This window comes from Loxodonta africana, chromosome 8 (genome assembly GCF_030014295.1).
Source record: "Loxodonta africana isolate mLoxAfr1 chromosome 8, mLoxAfr1.hap2, whole genome shotgun sequence".
In the NCBI taxonomy this organism is placed as follows: Eukaryota; Metazoa; Chordata; class Mammalia; order Proboscidea; family Elephantidae; genus Loxodonta; species Loxodonta africana.
Window position 1 is genome coordinate 125,262,818 of NC_087349.1, and position 14,812 is coordinate 125,277,629.

The following is a 14,812-nucleotide window of genomic DNA, read 5'->3' on the forward strand; positions in this document are numbered from 1 at the left end:
TCTAGGATGTTAGAAGTCTGAATTCAGGGTGCCAGCTCTAGGGGAAAGCTTTTTATCTCTGTCAGCTCTGGGGAAAGATCCTTGTCATCAACCTTCCTTGGTTGAGGAGCTTCTCAGCACAGGAACCCTGGGTCCAAAATATGTGCTATTCTTTCTCCAGGCTCTTATTTCTTGGTGGTATGAGGTCCCCAAGTCTCTCTGCTTGCTTCTCTCTTTTCTATCTCAAAAGGGATTGACTTAAAACACAATCTAATCTTGTAGATTGAGTCCTGCCTCGTGAACATAACTGCCAATAACCTCACTTCGTTAACATCATAGAGGTAGGATTTACAACACATAGGCAAATCACATCAGATGACAAAATGATGGACAATCACACAACACTGGAAATCATGGACTAGCCAAGTTGACACACACTTTCTGGGCGGACACAATTCAATCCATAACAGTTGCTAGAAGATAGAATCAACTCGATGTTATCTGTCATATTTCTGGGCGTGTGTCTTTTTTTACCAGTCCACCTCCGAACTTGGTGATTTCTTTCAGTGAGTAGATGCAGATCATTCTTCAGTTTAGGGACTACTTCTTCTATTATTTAACTGTGACCTATCATCCCTCTGTTTCCACATGTTAAATTTCTTGGATTACTGTCTCCTATTTTTCCCTATAATTTGTAATGCTTTATAGTTTTTCTCTATGCTCTACAATACTTTTCCACTTGCTCCTTCAGGCCACAAATTCAATCTCAACAATGACCACAGTTTTCTCTAACCTATTGAATTGTTCTGTTGGGAAATCTTGTTTAATAGCTACAGAAAGCAGTGTGCTGCAACTGAATCTGCTTAAGTGATCTCATTATTATCTCCTCCAGCCTCTCTAATTCTGGAAGTTCTGTTGTTTCCCTATTCTTCTTTCTGAGTGTTGATGCCTCTTAGATGTACTGGAGCTCAGTTTTGATTGCTGAAGTATCCCATGCAACGGCAGAAAACAAGCAGAAGACGGTGCAATAGTCTCTACCTGTGTGGTAGCCTGGATTATTGTTCTCAGATCTTCATTCTTCCCTTTGATAGAATTACACACCCATGCCCTTCACCAGGTGACTACAGAGCCTCTCACTAGTGAACAGAGCATACTTCCCAGTCCCATTGGTATTAGGCTTGGCCACGTGACTTGCTCTGGCCAATAAATTGTGGATATAAGTACCAATGTGCTGGCTCTAGGCCGAGACTTTAAGCGACATTGTATGCAGGCTTCTTGCTCACTCGGTTGCACTTTCACCACTGGCCAGCAGAGCAACAGCCCCAGAGTCTCAAAATGAAGAAATAAGGAATCCATAGCCTGAGCTGTCCTAGCTAATCCACAGATCCATGATGAGATAAAGAAATGTTTATTTTATAAGCCAGTGAGATTTTAAGAGTGACTGTTACACAGCATTCCGGGAGAGAAAAAAAAAAAGGCTGTTCAATGTGACGAATATAAGCTGGTGGTATAGCAGCAACCAGGTTCCTAGCACCTAAATGAAACACCAGGAGAACGCTTCCCAGTCTGAAATATTCTTGCATCCTTATAGCATCATGTATAAAAACAGCTCCATCAACCCTTTTTAGTTCATCTCTGACCGCTGGGAAACGTGGAATACCAGGCAAATGTTGACTGTCAGGGTACCCTCAGATGTCTGGAGCCATTTCTTATCCCAAGATAGGCATCATTTCAATCCTTGCCCCATGGGCTTTCCTATGCTGGTCTCTGCTTCTTGACTAGCCCTTAAAATAGGAAACCCCACAAAGGCAACGTCAGTGGGGGCAAGAGAGCCCAAGGCCCTACTTGCATGTGGATTATCGAAAGCCCCACCCAGCAGTTACAGGATCCAGAAAGGGATATGGACTGGAATTAGGAGTAAAAAAGGGTACAATGATTCATGCAGATGGTGATCACTTGCCAAGAACTGCTCTTTTAAAAATTTTTTTTATCTATGTAGTAATTTTTATAGCTATTTTACAAGCCAAATAATATCTGTTTCTCTAATTGTTGTATTACTTCTTAGAATCAAAATGAGACAAAAGGAAGAAAAATTGGATATATATACACAGAAAAAAAGGGACAAATTCCATTTATCACTTGCTTTACAGGTATATGATGTCATTGGATCATATAAATTAAACCTAGACCTACAAAATCAGGTTTTAAAAATTTAGATAAGTTTTCAAATTAATTTATTTTACTTCACTTAAGATTGGTTCTCAGTCTGCAAAGGCTTCCTTCCACTGAAATTAAGAAGTCTGTGAATAACAACAAATGACTGAGACAAGTGACTTAACTATATGCCTCTGGAGGTTTAATATTATCTTCATGAAACAGGCTGCTCAGCCATATCTTAAACAGCACCTGATCCAATTCTTTTTTCCTTCTTCTTTCTTCTTTCTCTCCTTTCCCTCCCCCAGCCCATCCCTGCCTCCAAGTAAGATCCTGACGTTAGCTCCCCAAATGGTTAAGTGTTAACCAATGTTTCCTCTAAGACTGTGGAAAACAAGTAATATTGATCTAAGCCTGTCAAATAAGACGAAGGATGGCGCCAGCTACCCCCTAAGCTGATGGGATGATGGCAGGAAAAATCAACATGTTTGAGATACAACCACCAAAACCAGACAGAAGAAAGAGAGCACACATTCCACAAGTCCCTAAAACTTATGGCCTCTTTTCCCTTAAAAACCTGAGCTGACTGGTAATCTAGTGAGACAGACGACTTTAGGAGGAGATCATTCCCCTCTGTCTCCATATACCGGTATATCTAGTAAAGCTCTTGCTACCCACTTTCTTTCTACCCACCTCACCCCGTCTCAAGAACTGGCTACTTGCGGCAGGCGGCTCTCACTCACAATTTCACGGTAACACTCACTCACCATTTTCAATAGGTGTGTCTTCAGGCAGATCCACATCAAGCATAAGGTCATCATCCTCAAGGTCACATGATTCAAGATTATTCAGAATATCCTGTGAAAAAAAGCAGTAAAAAATACTATAACCTAGATTGAAACGATTTGTGAAATCATTAGTTTTGAAAACACCATACCATACGATCAACCTGGCTTTACTCAATATTTGTATTATAAGAATAAGTTTTTAAAAATAAAATTTTAAAAATTAAAAAAAAAAAAAAAACGATTCAACTGGTTTACTTATTTTAAGTTCTTTGTAACATCTTTCCTAGTCTTCCTCCCTACTAGATTTTTATTTTTAAAAACTTACATAGTGTATAGTACATGTGCCAGCTATTATTCTAAGCACTTTACAGATGTTAATTCATTTGTTTAATCTTCAAACAACCCTATGAGGTAGTGACTACTGTAATCCCCATACTACAGATGATGAAACTGTGGCCAAAGCCGGATCCGAACCCGAATCCACGCTTTTAACAACTACCCTGATAACTTGAATAATTTAGAATTGTGATGAATCACTCAAAGTTTTTTCATATTTGGTGTGGGAGGTTATGTTTGTTATCTCCAGGGACTGGACTGTTGACATAAAGTAATGATATAAGCCTTTAATGATGTCCATATTCCATTTCCTTTTTTTGTGGCATCACCTCCACTGCCACCACCTTGGTTTTGGTTCCATTTGTTCTTTCTCTCTGTAAAAGAACTGGACTACTCAAATTGATAAAAACAGCCCCTGATGGGTTCCATTTGCAATCTGGCTAGCTAACATCTCTCCCTAGAAAAGTAGTGTTTTGCTTTCAAAGGCTCTTGTTCCAAAACTAAAGAACAGAATAAACAAAAGCTGAGTTTAAGGTACTCAGTTCGACCTACAGCCCACTGGTGGATCAGAGTACCCTTCTAATAAGCCAAGAATTTATCATATATTACAAGACCTTTCTTTAGTACATATAAGTAAAAAGGTTACAACTCCACAATTTTCTAAACAACCAAGATATTACAGACATGAAAAACTCTATGAAAGGAAATATCTATTTCATTACAGATAACACGAATCAAATGAGAACTGTTCCCTATGGCAGGTATTCCACTCAAATATTGTCCGCCTTCCGGGAGCCACTGAGGACTGAAAGTAACTAGACTAATTGTTATTTAAAAAACAAACAAAAAAACCTCTGGATAATTACTTAATCTTGACATAAGTAAGAGGTATTTCTCAGAATAACTTTCTATCCAGATAATATGTGCTGTCCATCAAGTCGGCCCCCGACTCATAGAAATCCCATGTGAAATGGAATGAACAATCCCCTGGTCCTGCACCGTCCTCAAGGTCAGTTGTGAACTGGACCACTGTGATCCACGGGGTTTTCACTGGCTGGTCCTAAATCTGGAAGCTCTGCAACACATCACAGCAACACACAAGCCACCACTGACAGCCAGGTGATGGCTGAGCTTTAGGTGCACTGGTCAGGTGCAGCCAGGTTTCCTGCATGAAAGCGGAGAACTCTACCACTGAATGACATCCTTAATATACAGTCTTCCTAAAAATCGATTAAAAAGATGAACATGATAATAAAACTGAACGTTAAAAAAAAACTAGCAAACTGCAATGAACAATTCATGAAATAAGTATAAAATAAAGGATCAATAGATATGGTGTAGAGTTTCGAAGATTAGAAAAAACATTAACCCCAAAGTTGCGACTTATCAGAGTAAGAGGAATACAGCACTCATTCAGTACTGCAGACAGAAATGTAGATTCATAATAAATTTTCTGGAGGCTAATTTACCAAAATTTAGCTAAAGCCTTTTTTTTAAAAAAAATTTCTTTCCAATAATTTATCCCTCAGAGATAATCAGACAAATACGTAAAATGTATGTATAAGTATGGTCACTACAGCCTATTCAGAATGGCAAAAGTAAAAATAACCTAAATTCTCAACAACAGAAAAATAGTTAAACAGAAAGTGTAGCACAGTCATACAATGGACTATTCTGCTGTTCTTAAAAAAGATAACAAAACGTAATTACAGACACAGAAATGTGTTAACCGGGGGAAAAAATAAAACCAGATTTGGGCATTTAAAACCTTTTGCTCTTATAAATAATGCTTCATGGATCCCTATAGATTAAAAGTAAAATGAATAAATCCATCTGTGTACCAAGTTGATGGCATCTACTCAGAAAGAAACTATTTCAACTTTTTTGGCAATTATATCATAAAAACCCACACCAAACCCAGTGCCGTCAAGTCGATTCCGACTTATAATGACCCTATAGGACAGAGTAGAACTGCCCCATAGAGTTTCCAAGGAGCGCCTGGCAGATCTGAACTGCTGACCTGTTGGGTAGCAGCTGTAGTACTTAACCACTATGCCACCAGGATTTCCAGTTATATCATAGTACTACTACTATTATTAATAGTGTTCTGAGCAATGAGATCTGAAATGCAGGAACCTGCACCACACAGATGACAAATGGGAGTTTGACAAGGTTTGCTGAAAAATGGATTCTCATCTTAGTAAAAAGGAGATGAGGATATAAAATCAATGAAGTGAAGTGAAAACTCTATATTTCTGAATTTGAATGGGAAGTATCAGTATGAACACAAGAAGTATTTCATCATAAAAGGAAAAAACATCACTTGCCCTGAAAAGGCCTAGATGCCAACTGAAAAAATAAAGCAAGTCTCTAAAACAGCATGTAAAGGATAATCCATTTTATGAAAAGAAAAGTTATATAATATGCATAGAAAAAAGCTGGAAGGAAACCAAAACACAGGTTAGCTATTTTAGCATTATCAGCTTTTTCTTCCTTTATTGTTAAAAATATCTGCGTGCTTGCACTTTCTGCAATAAGCATAATGACTTGTGTAATTTTACCCACGTCCTCCCCACCAATATATATATATATGTGTGTATGTGTATATATATATATCTCCTCTATAAAAACATATGACTGTTTGTGTACATATGTCTGAGTATGTGTGAAACAAGATGGCGTTGGGGTCCAGGCTGGATCTGACAACTAAGGCCACAACAAAGAATCAAAGGAAGTAAAAGCCTCCTACATTCTAGGTCCACAGCAGAGCTGCCGAGAAGCACCAAACCAGCAAAAGGAGAACTGCCACCTCTGCCAAAAATGTTGTTCAGCTGTTAATAAGTTAACTAAACTCTACACTTCTTTTGTGTGGCTTTCTGATATGTCTTATAATCAAAAGGGTTTAAAAAAAAAAAAAAAAAACAGCCTTAAAGAACAGGAATGAGCCTGTTCTGACAAGTGCGAAAGTGATGAAATAATTATGGTATCATTTACGAAGAAAGTCTATTAGCCAGTGTAAAGGGAAGGGGGAAAACACCAATAGTTACTGGAAAGGAAGGAAGGGGGGGAGGGAAGAAGGAAGGAAAAATCTTTCATGTTTATGCCTAAAGTTAACACTCCTCAATAAATCAATTATATATGATTTATCAGAAATTTATCTAGTCACATGGAAAGATGATAATGGTATACCATAAAGTGGAAAAAAAGCAGATTATAAAACAATATGTACAATATGACTCCATCTTTAACACTGAAAAATACATTGAAATATCTAGAAGGTGATAAACCAAAACAATTAAAGCATTATAACTTTTCCTTAGGTGAGATGATAAGTAGGTATGCTCATTACACTCAATTTTATTTTTCTATAATAAGAACACAGTGATTTTATAATAAGAAAAACTTCATTCTGGAAAAAGCCTACCTCTCCACTGCTCACTGGTCACAGTCTTGTGTATCATTATCTATAGCTCATCTGTAACCCTGTAATGAAAAGTCTGACTCCATGTTTTATGTCTGACCACTAACAGCTTTTAAGCCACACATACCACCTTCGCCTCTTGCCCCACATCTGACCAAGCTGCTAAGAAAGCCTAGATGTCCCTCCCCAGGCACCAGCAGGGAAGTTCAGCCATGCAAAGCCAAACTGTGCTTGGGAACCTTTACCCTGGCCCATTCCCTAACCTCAATAAAAACCAGAGCCACTTACCCCTCCCTTCATTCAAGCCATTTGGACCAGGTAGGGGCCGGCCCTGTTCTTCCCGGAAAATGTCATTACATGAGTAATATATCTTTTCATACTCTCTCAGTACGTGTGTGGCATGGTCAGCCTTGACATCTGAACCAATTTTGGATGAGGGAGTTTATCCCACCTTCCACAGGACAACCATAAGACACAACCTCAATAATTCAACAAATATAGATAACAGTATACGCAAGGCACTATGTTGGGCGGGGGGATATAGCTATGTGAACAAGACATAATCCCCATCCTCCGAGGCTACTTGTCCCCCACCCCAAACAGGCAATTTCTATTACAGTACAGTAACTGCTCAAGCGCCAGGGGACACATCTAAGCCTTGGCAAGGCAGAGACAACCTAAAAATAAGTCAAATCAGAGAAAACCTAAAAAATAAAGCAAAAGCTGGCCTCCAGAGTATGGGAGAGAACACCTTGTGCACAAACAGTATGGTGAGGGCAAAGAAGCAAAAAGCATGATTTATTCTAGGGGTTGCAAAATTCTTAAAAAGGCCAAATAGTAAATATTTTAGGTTTTGGGGACCAACAGGCAAATTAAGTTAGTACTTAAGTAACTATTTAAAGTGTTAAAAACCATTTTTAGTTTGCAAGCCATTATTCAAACAACTAAATAGTTTATTATTAGTCAAATACAGAACGTAAGGGGAAGAAATGGAAGTTGATTTATATCATGAACAACTAGTTTGGCCACATTAAGGAGTTTAGGCTTTATTTCCAGACATGGGGGCTACAACTAAAGAATTTTAAAGAGAAATGACAAAATGAGATTTGCATTTAAAAAAATATTATTCTGACTACAATGCAGAGAATGGATTTGAGTAAGGCAGAGAGGCCACTATTGTGGCTACTGCAGAATCCACGTGACATAAGATGGCGGCTTGATGTTAGTTACGTGTTGTAAAAATGAAGAATAAGCAGATAGTTACAAAACATATTCAAGAGTTAGAATCTACAAAACTAAAGCTGACTGAGAAGCAAGGGAGGAGCCACGGATGACTCTTAGGTTCCTGACTTGAGAAATAGAATGGATGACGCATATTCACTGAAATAAAGTACAAAAAAGAAAGACCAATTTTAGCAGGAGATTTAGAAACTCAATATATAGTTTTGAAACCTGATGATTTTGATGTGTCTGCTGCATCTTTAGGAGACATATCCATGATACAATGGAATAAAGGGGCCTGGAGTCCAGCAATGAGATCTGAAATGCAGGAACCTGCACCACACACATGACAAATGGGAGATGTATGAATAATGAGTTTAACAAGGTCTCAAGTCAGTGCACAGTAAGAAAATGGTTTCTAACATCAATTTTTACTTTCTGTTTCTTTATCTTTATAGGAGGTCTATGTTTCTCTAGTATCACATTGTGAGAAGAGTTGTAACAGAAATACTGTTAGACCTTGCAATATGGGTCCAGGCAAAGGAAAAAGGAAAAAAAAAAATTAATCTGTAATTTTTCTTTACCAGTTTAGAAATCTGTCGTCTGCACAGAGTATGATCTGAATTATTACAGGTAGAGAAGAAGCCTTATAGCAGACAGACTTACTAACATGGGAGAGTTTCTTTCCCATGTTTGTTGTGGCAGCCTCCTCTTACTGTAACCGTGCACTTGTTGGGAGCCAATACCCACGTACATTTGGTTTACTTAATAGACCACCTACTGCAAGCACTGCCTTCGAGTACAACAATGAAAACTCAAATCAATATTATCTCTGGATTACAAAGACTTCCCACAGGCCTCAATGGAATCAAAACTCTTGACTAAGAAGGTATTAGCAGGGCTACCACAGAATTTCCTTGTTCTCTGAGAATGTCCTTCCATTCAAAGAGAGTAAACTTTGCAATGGAGCCTGCCTCCTTCACACCAGTTTCTCCTTCACTATAAACTGAAAGCGTAAATGTTTCTGGCAAACAAATGACACCATCACTAGTTCGTTTAATTATCATACAGTAAAATTACTATTTTTTAAGTTTACAGTTTTATAAATTTTAAAACACATACAGATTTAACCACCAACACAATCAGGATATGCCCTCCACCTACCCTGGAAAAAACTAATCTATTCTCCATCACTATAGTTTTCCCTTTCAAGAATGTCATACAAATGGAATTATACATCATATAATCTTTTGACATGGGCTGCTTTTTTCTCAGCATAATGCCTGTGAGATTCATCTGAGATGCTGAATGTATCATTAATCCTTTCTCTTTTACTGATTAGTATTCTATTGTACGGACGTACCAGCTCGTTCATCCACTGAAGGACATTTTGGTTGTTTTCAGTTTTGGACTATTATAAATAAAACTATTTATGAATATTCATATAGATGCTTTTGTGTGAACATAAGTTTTCATTTCTCTAAGGTAAATACCCAGGAGTGGGGCTGTTGGGTAATATAGTGAGCCTGTGTTTAACCTCATAAGAAACTGCCAAAATGTTTTCCACAAGGGTTACCTTTTGTATTCTAATCAGCAATAAATGAGCGTTCCAGTTCCTCCACATCCTCATAAGCATTCAGCAGTGTCAGTATCCTTTATTTTAGCTATCTAATGGCACTGGGGTACTGGGTAATAGGTCTAATAGGTGTATAGGGTCACTATGAGTCAGAATCAACTTGCCGGCAATGGGTTTGGTTTTTTAATAGGTGCAGAGTAGTGGAATCTCATCATTGTTTGAATTTGCTAACAATATTAAAGGTCTTTTCATATGCTTATTTTACCACCCTTATATCCATTTTGGCAAAGTGTTCAAGTTCTTCATATATTTTGTATTTGGGTTGTTTTGTTTTTGAATTATTCTTGACTTTTGAGACTTCTTCTACATTCTGAATACAAGTCCCTTGATGGATATGTAATTCGCAAATATTTTATCCCAGTCTACAGCTTGCATTTTCATTCTAACAATGCATTTGTTAAAGCAAAGGTTTTTAACTTTTTAAGATTACATACACACACCTATTTTAACAGATCGTGCTTTTGGTATAGTTTGTAAGAATTCTTTAACCCCAAGTCACAAAGATTTTCTCCTATGCTTTTTCCTGAAAGTTTTATACTTTGTACATTTAGATCTTTTGAGGTAATCTTTGTATAAAGTGTGAAATTTAGGTCACCTTTTTTTTAACACGTGGAAGGCTAATAGTTCCAACAGCATTTGTTGACAAAACTATGCTTTCACCATTTATTGAATCACTTTTCCACTTCTGCCAAGCATCAAATGACCATTTTTGTATGGATTTATTTCTCTTCTGGAGTCTCTATGATGTTCCATTGATCTATGTGTCTGTCCCTTAGCCAATACTACAGTGTCCTCATTACTACAGCTTTGAAGTCAGGTAGTATAATTCCTCCAACATTGTTCCTCTTTTTCAAAATTGTTTCTAGCTACTGTAGTTTATTTGCCTTTCTATAGATATTTTAGAGTCACTTTGTCTGTATTGGAAACCCTGGCAGCATAGTGGTGAAGAGCTACAGCTGCTAATCGAAAGGTCGGCTGTTGAAATCCCCAACCCCATGGGGCGGTTCTACTCTGTCCTATAGGGTCACTATGAGTCGAAATTGACTAGACAGCAATGGGTTTGGTTTTTGATTTTGGTTTCTCTATATCTACCCCCCCCCAAAAAAAAAAACTGTTGGGATTCCAATTGATATTGCATTAAATCTAAAAAATCACTTTGGGGAAGATTCACTATAATGAGTCTCCCAGTCCATGACTACCACACTGACTATTTACGTCGTCTTTCATTTCTTTCATCAGCACTTTTCAGTCTCTGGCATATAGATCCTGTACAAGTTTTGTCTGATTCACACCTAAGCATTTCATTTCTTTTGAACCACTACAAGTGGTATTATTTCATTAATTTTGGTTTCTAATTGGTCATTGTTTATATATAGAAATAAGATTGATTTTTGTGTGTTGGCCTTCTATCTTGCAACCTTGCTAAGATCATTTATTAGTTCTCAGAATAACCTGTAGATTCCTTGGGATTTCTTACATGTACCATAATGTCACTGCAAATAGAGACCCTTTTTTTTCTATCAATCCAATCCATATGCCTTTTATTGCTCTTTCTTGCCTTACTGTACCACCTAAGATTTCATGTATTATTTTGAATAAGAGTGGTGACAGTAGACATCTTTGACTTGTTCTCAAATTTAGCTGAAAAGTATTTAGTCTTTCCAGATTAAGTGTGATGTCAGCTGTACATTTTTGTAGATGTCTTTTATCAGGCAGAGGAAAGTCCCTTCTATTACTAGTTTGCTGAAAATCATAAATGTATATTATATTTTGCCAAATGCTTTTTCTGCCTCTCTTGATAGAATGTGTTTTTCCTTAAGACTGTTAATATGTTGGTTATACTGATATATTTTCAAATACTGAACCAAACTTGCATTCCTAGGACAAACCATGATAGTATTATATATATATATATATATTTTTTTACATATTGCTGGTTTCAATTTGCTAACATATTGAGGATTTATGTGTCTACGTTAATCTGGGATATCGGTCTGCAGTTTTCTTTTCATATAATGTCTTTGGTCTTAGTATCAGATGAATGCTGGCTTTGTAAAAGGAGCTAGGGTGTCTTTCTTGGCTTTTGTATTTTCTGGCAGTGATGGAGTAGAACTGGTGTTATTTCTTCTTTAAATGTCTGGTACAATTGGCCAGTGAAACCACTTAGACCAGTAGATTTTTTTTTTTTTTTGGTTTATTTTTTCAGAATGCAATTTCTTTAATGGTTATAGGGCAATTCAAGTTATCTATTTCATCTTGGGTGAGACTTAGTAGTTTGGGTTTTTCAGGGAATTGGTTGATTTCATCTAAATTTTCTAATTTATGTGTTCAGAGTTGCTTATAATAGTCTATTACCTTTTAAATGTCTGCAGGGTCTGTAGCGATACCCCCCTCTTTGAATCCTAGTAATTTGCATTTCACTCTGCTTCTGCCAGTCTTGCTAGAAGTTTATCAATTTTATTGACCTTTTCATGACCAGCTTTTGGCTTCATAGATTTTTTCTCTATTATTTTTTGAGTTTCAATTTAATTGATACTTGCTAATTACCTGTTTAATTACCTGTATTAGCTCCTTTCTTCTGCTTGATTTTGAATTATATTCTTTTCTACTTTCTTAAGTTGTAATCTTCAGTCACTGAGGCCTTCCTCCTTTTTTTTTTTAATATAAGTATCTAACACTATAAATTTCCCTGTAAGCACTGCTTTGGCTGCATCCCACAAATTTTGGTATGACATATTTTCATTCAGTTCAAAATATTTCCTAGTTTCCTTTAGAGAACTGCTTTTGACCTATGGATTATTTCAGAGCACACTGAAGATTTTCCTACTATCTTTGTTATTAATTTCTATTTTAATTTCATCATGGTCACATACACACTTAATATGATCTCAATTCTTTATGACCCAGGTTCCAGTCTTTCTTGCTAAATACTATGTGTGCTTGAGAAGAATGTATATTACGTTACTGTTAGGTAGACTGCTATATATATGTCAATTATTAGTGCTGTTCAGTTTTCCTGTACTCTTGTGAATTTACTGTCTACTAATTCTATCAATTACTGAAGGAGGAATTGTTGCAATCTCCAGCTATAATTGTGGATCTGAGTATTTTTCCTTTCAGTTCTGTCAGAATCTGCTTCATGCATTTTGAAGCTTTGTTGTTATGGGCATACCCATTTCAAACTGTCTGTCTTCTTGGTGAATATACCCTGTCATTAGCATATAATGTATCACTTCATACTTACCTCTGAAGTCTACATTGTCTGACATTAATATAGATACTCAAGCTTTCTTTTGATTAGGGTTTTCAAGGTATTATCTGTTTAAACCATTTTACTTTTAACATTAAATGTAAATTTTTACTTTTACATATAACATGTTTTTTTTCATTTTAATCCAATGAGCTAAAAAAAAAAACTGGTCAAAAGGAAAATGAAAATGGAACTAAAGCACTGAGAGAAAAAAGAATGAAAGAATTGAGCAGATTTAAAGAACACGTGAAAGTGCCCTGGTGGCAAAAAGAGTTAAGTGTTCAGCTACTAACCAAAAGGCTGGCAGTTTCAACCTACCCAGCTGCTCCACAGGGGAAAGACCTAACAATTTACTTCTGTAAAGATTATAGTCTAGAAAACCTTCTGTCAAATGCAGTCACTATGAGTCAGAATGGACTTAACACCACCCAATGACAGTAACTGTGGTGGCATAGTGGTTAAGAGCTATGGCTCCTAACTAAAAGGTAGGCAGTTCAAATGTACCAGGCACTCCTTGGAAACCCTATGGGGCAGTACTACTCTGTCCTATAGGGTCACTACGAGTTGGAATCGACTTGACGGCAATGGGTTTGGTGGGTTTTTTTTTTTTTTTTTGGAACAATAACAAAGAACAATCAAATGGCCTAACATGCATGCAACTCAAGTCCCCAAAGCAGAAAAGGGCAAACAATGGGGGCCAAGCAATATCTGGAGAACTAATGACCAGGAATTTTCCAAAACTATAAAAGTACTTGTTCATCCTGTGTCTAGTTTCAACTTCTTTGTGGCCTTATATTTAAAGCCTGCTTGTAAACAACATGTAAGTTGGTTTAAAAACCCAGTTTAATGATCTTTGTCCCTTAATTTGCATGTTTAGCCCATTTACATTTAGTGTAATTACTGATCTAAATCGGTTTAAATCTTATCTTGATATTTCTTCCCATGGGTTCTTTCTCCTTTGCGCTTTTTCCTTTTCCCTTTTTTTCAGATTGCCTTTCTATTCCTGTATTTTTATCTCTCCATTAGATTTTAAGCTATACCTTTTGTATCATTTTTATTCATTAAGATTAAAATAAAAAAAATTTTTTTTATATACGTATCCTTAAATTTTTACTTTTATACATTGTACTTACCACTTTATGAACACTAGAAGACCACATAGTTTTATATACGTATCCTTAAATTTTTACTTTTATACATTGTACTTACCACTTTATGAACACTAGAAGACCACATATGAACACATAGTTGCCTTGCCTTCTTCCTGAGACCCAAAAGGAGTTGTAATAAAGTACAAAAGAGAGTAAACCCACACAGTGTAATGGACTTCTTTTTGTGTAGCTTTCTAGCCATGGTCTTGTAACCCCAACCCAGATGATTGGGCGGGACTGTATGATAGGGTAATTGTGGCCCACCAAGGTCAATTTTGCCATCCCGCTGGGCTTGAAATGAGCCACCCGAGGCAGGAAAAAGAAGAGTCCACCACCACCAAGGAAGGAGAGACAGAAAGGAAAGACTTGCAGAAGACTTGCAGGAGACGGTGCAGTGGGTTTCCCGGCCCACAGAGCAAGAAAGCTAAGTGCCTTTGGGCAGAGATTGAAGGCCAGGGAGAAGCCTATGCCTGATCCATGAATTTGGGACGTTCCAGCCTCCACAAACGTGTGAGACATTTCTTTTATACAGCTTCTGAGTTCTGTGAGACACTGCAGTGAATTAGGGAGCCCAAAGACAGAAGGGAGAGTATGGAGGAGACGGAGTAGCCGATGCTAGAGATGATGAACTGACACAGCAGCTTGGAAAAGTTGAACATTTGGGACATCTTTTGCCTCTGTCTCATAGGAACGAGCTTTGTGCAGATACTTATTTAAAAAATTACCTGCTTAAGCCATAATAGCAAATACATGGAGAAGTCAACAGTGGGCTGGAAATAAACACATTTAGGAAACAAAGAGAGTAGATGATAAAGTACACCCTAAGACCCAGAATGGAAGAAGACATCATCCAGAATATGCAGGTGAAGGACAGCA

At 37.1% G+C, this 14,812-nt stretch overlaps 1 protein-coding gene across 9 annotated transcripts in view; it reads right to left on the minus strand.

Moving 5' to 3' along the window:
• CCSER2 (coiled-coil serine rich protein 2) overlaps positions 1 to 14,812 on the minus strand; it is a 245,528-nt gene that overhangs the window by 131,180 nt on the left and 99,536 nt on the right. For all 9 annotated transcript variants that reach the window (XM_064290312.1, XM_064290313.1, XM_064290309.1 and 6 more), the window contains exon 4: positions 2,901 to 2,991. In XM_064290312.1, coding sequence (XP_064146382.1) covers positions 2,901 to 2,991 — 91 coding nt within the window. The remainder of the gene's footprint in view (positions 1 to 2,900; positions 2,992 to 14,812) is intronic.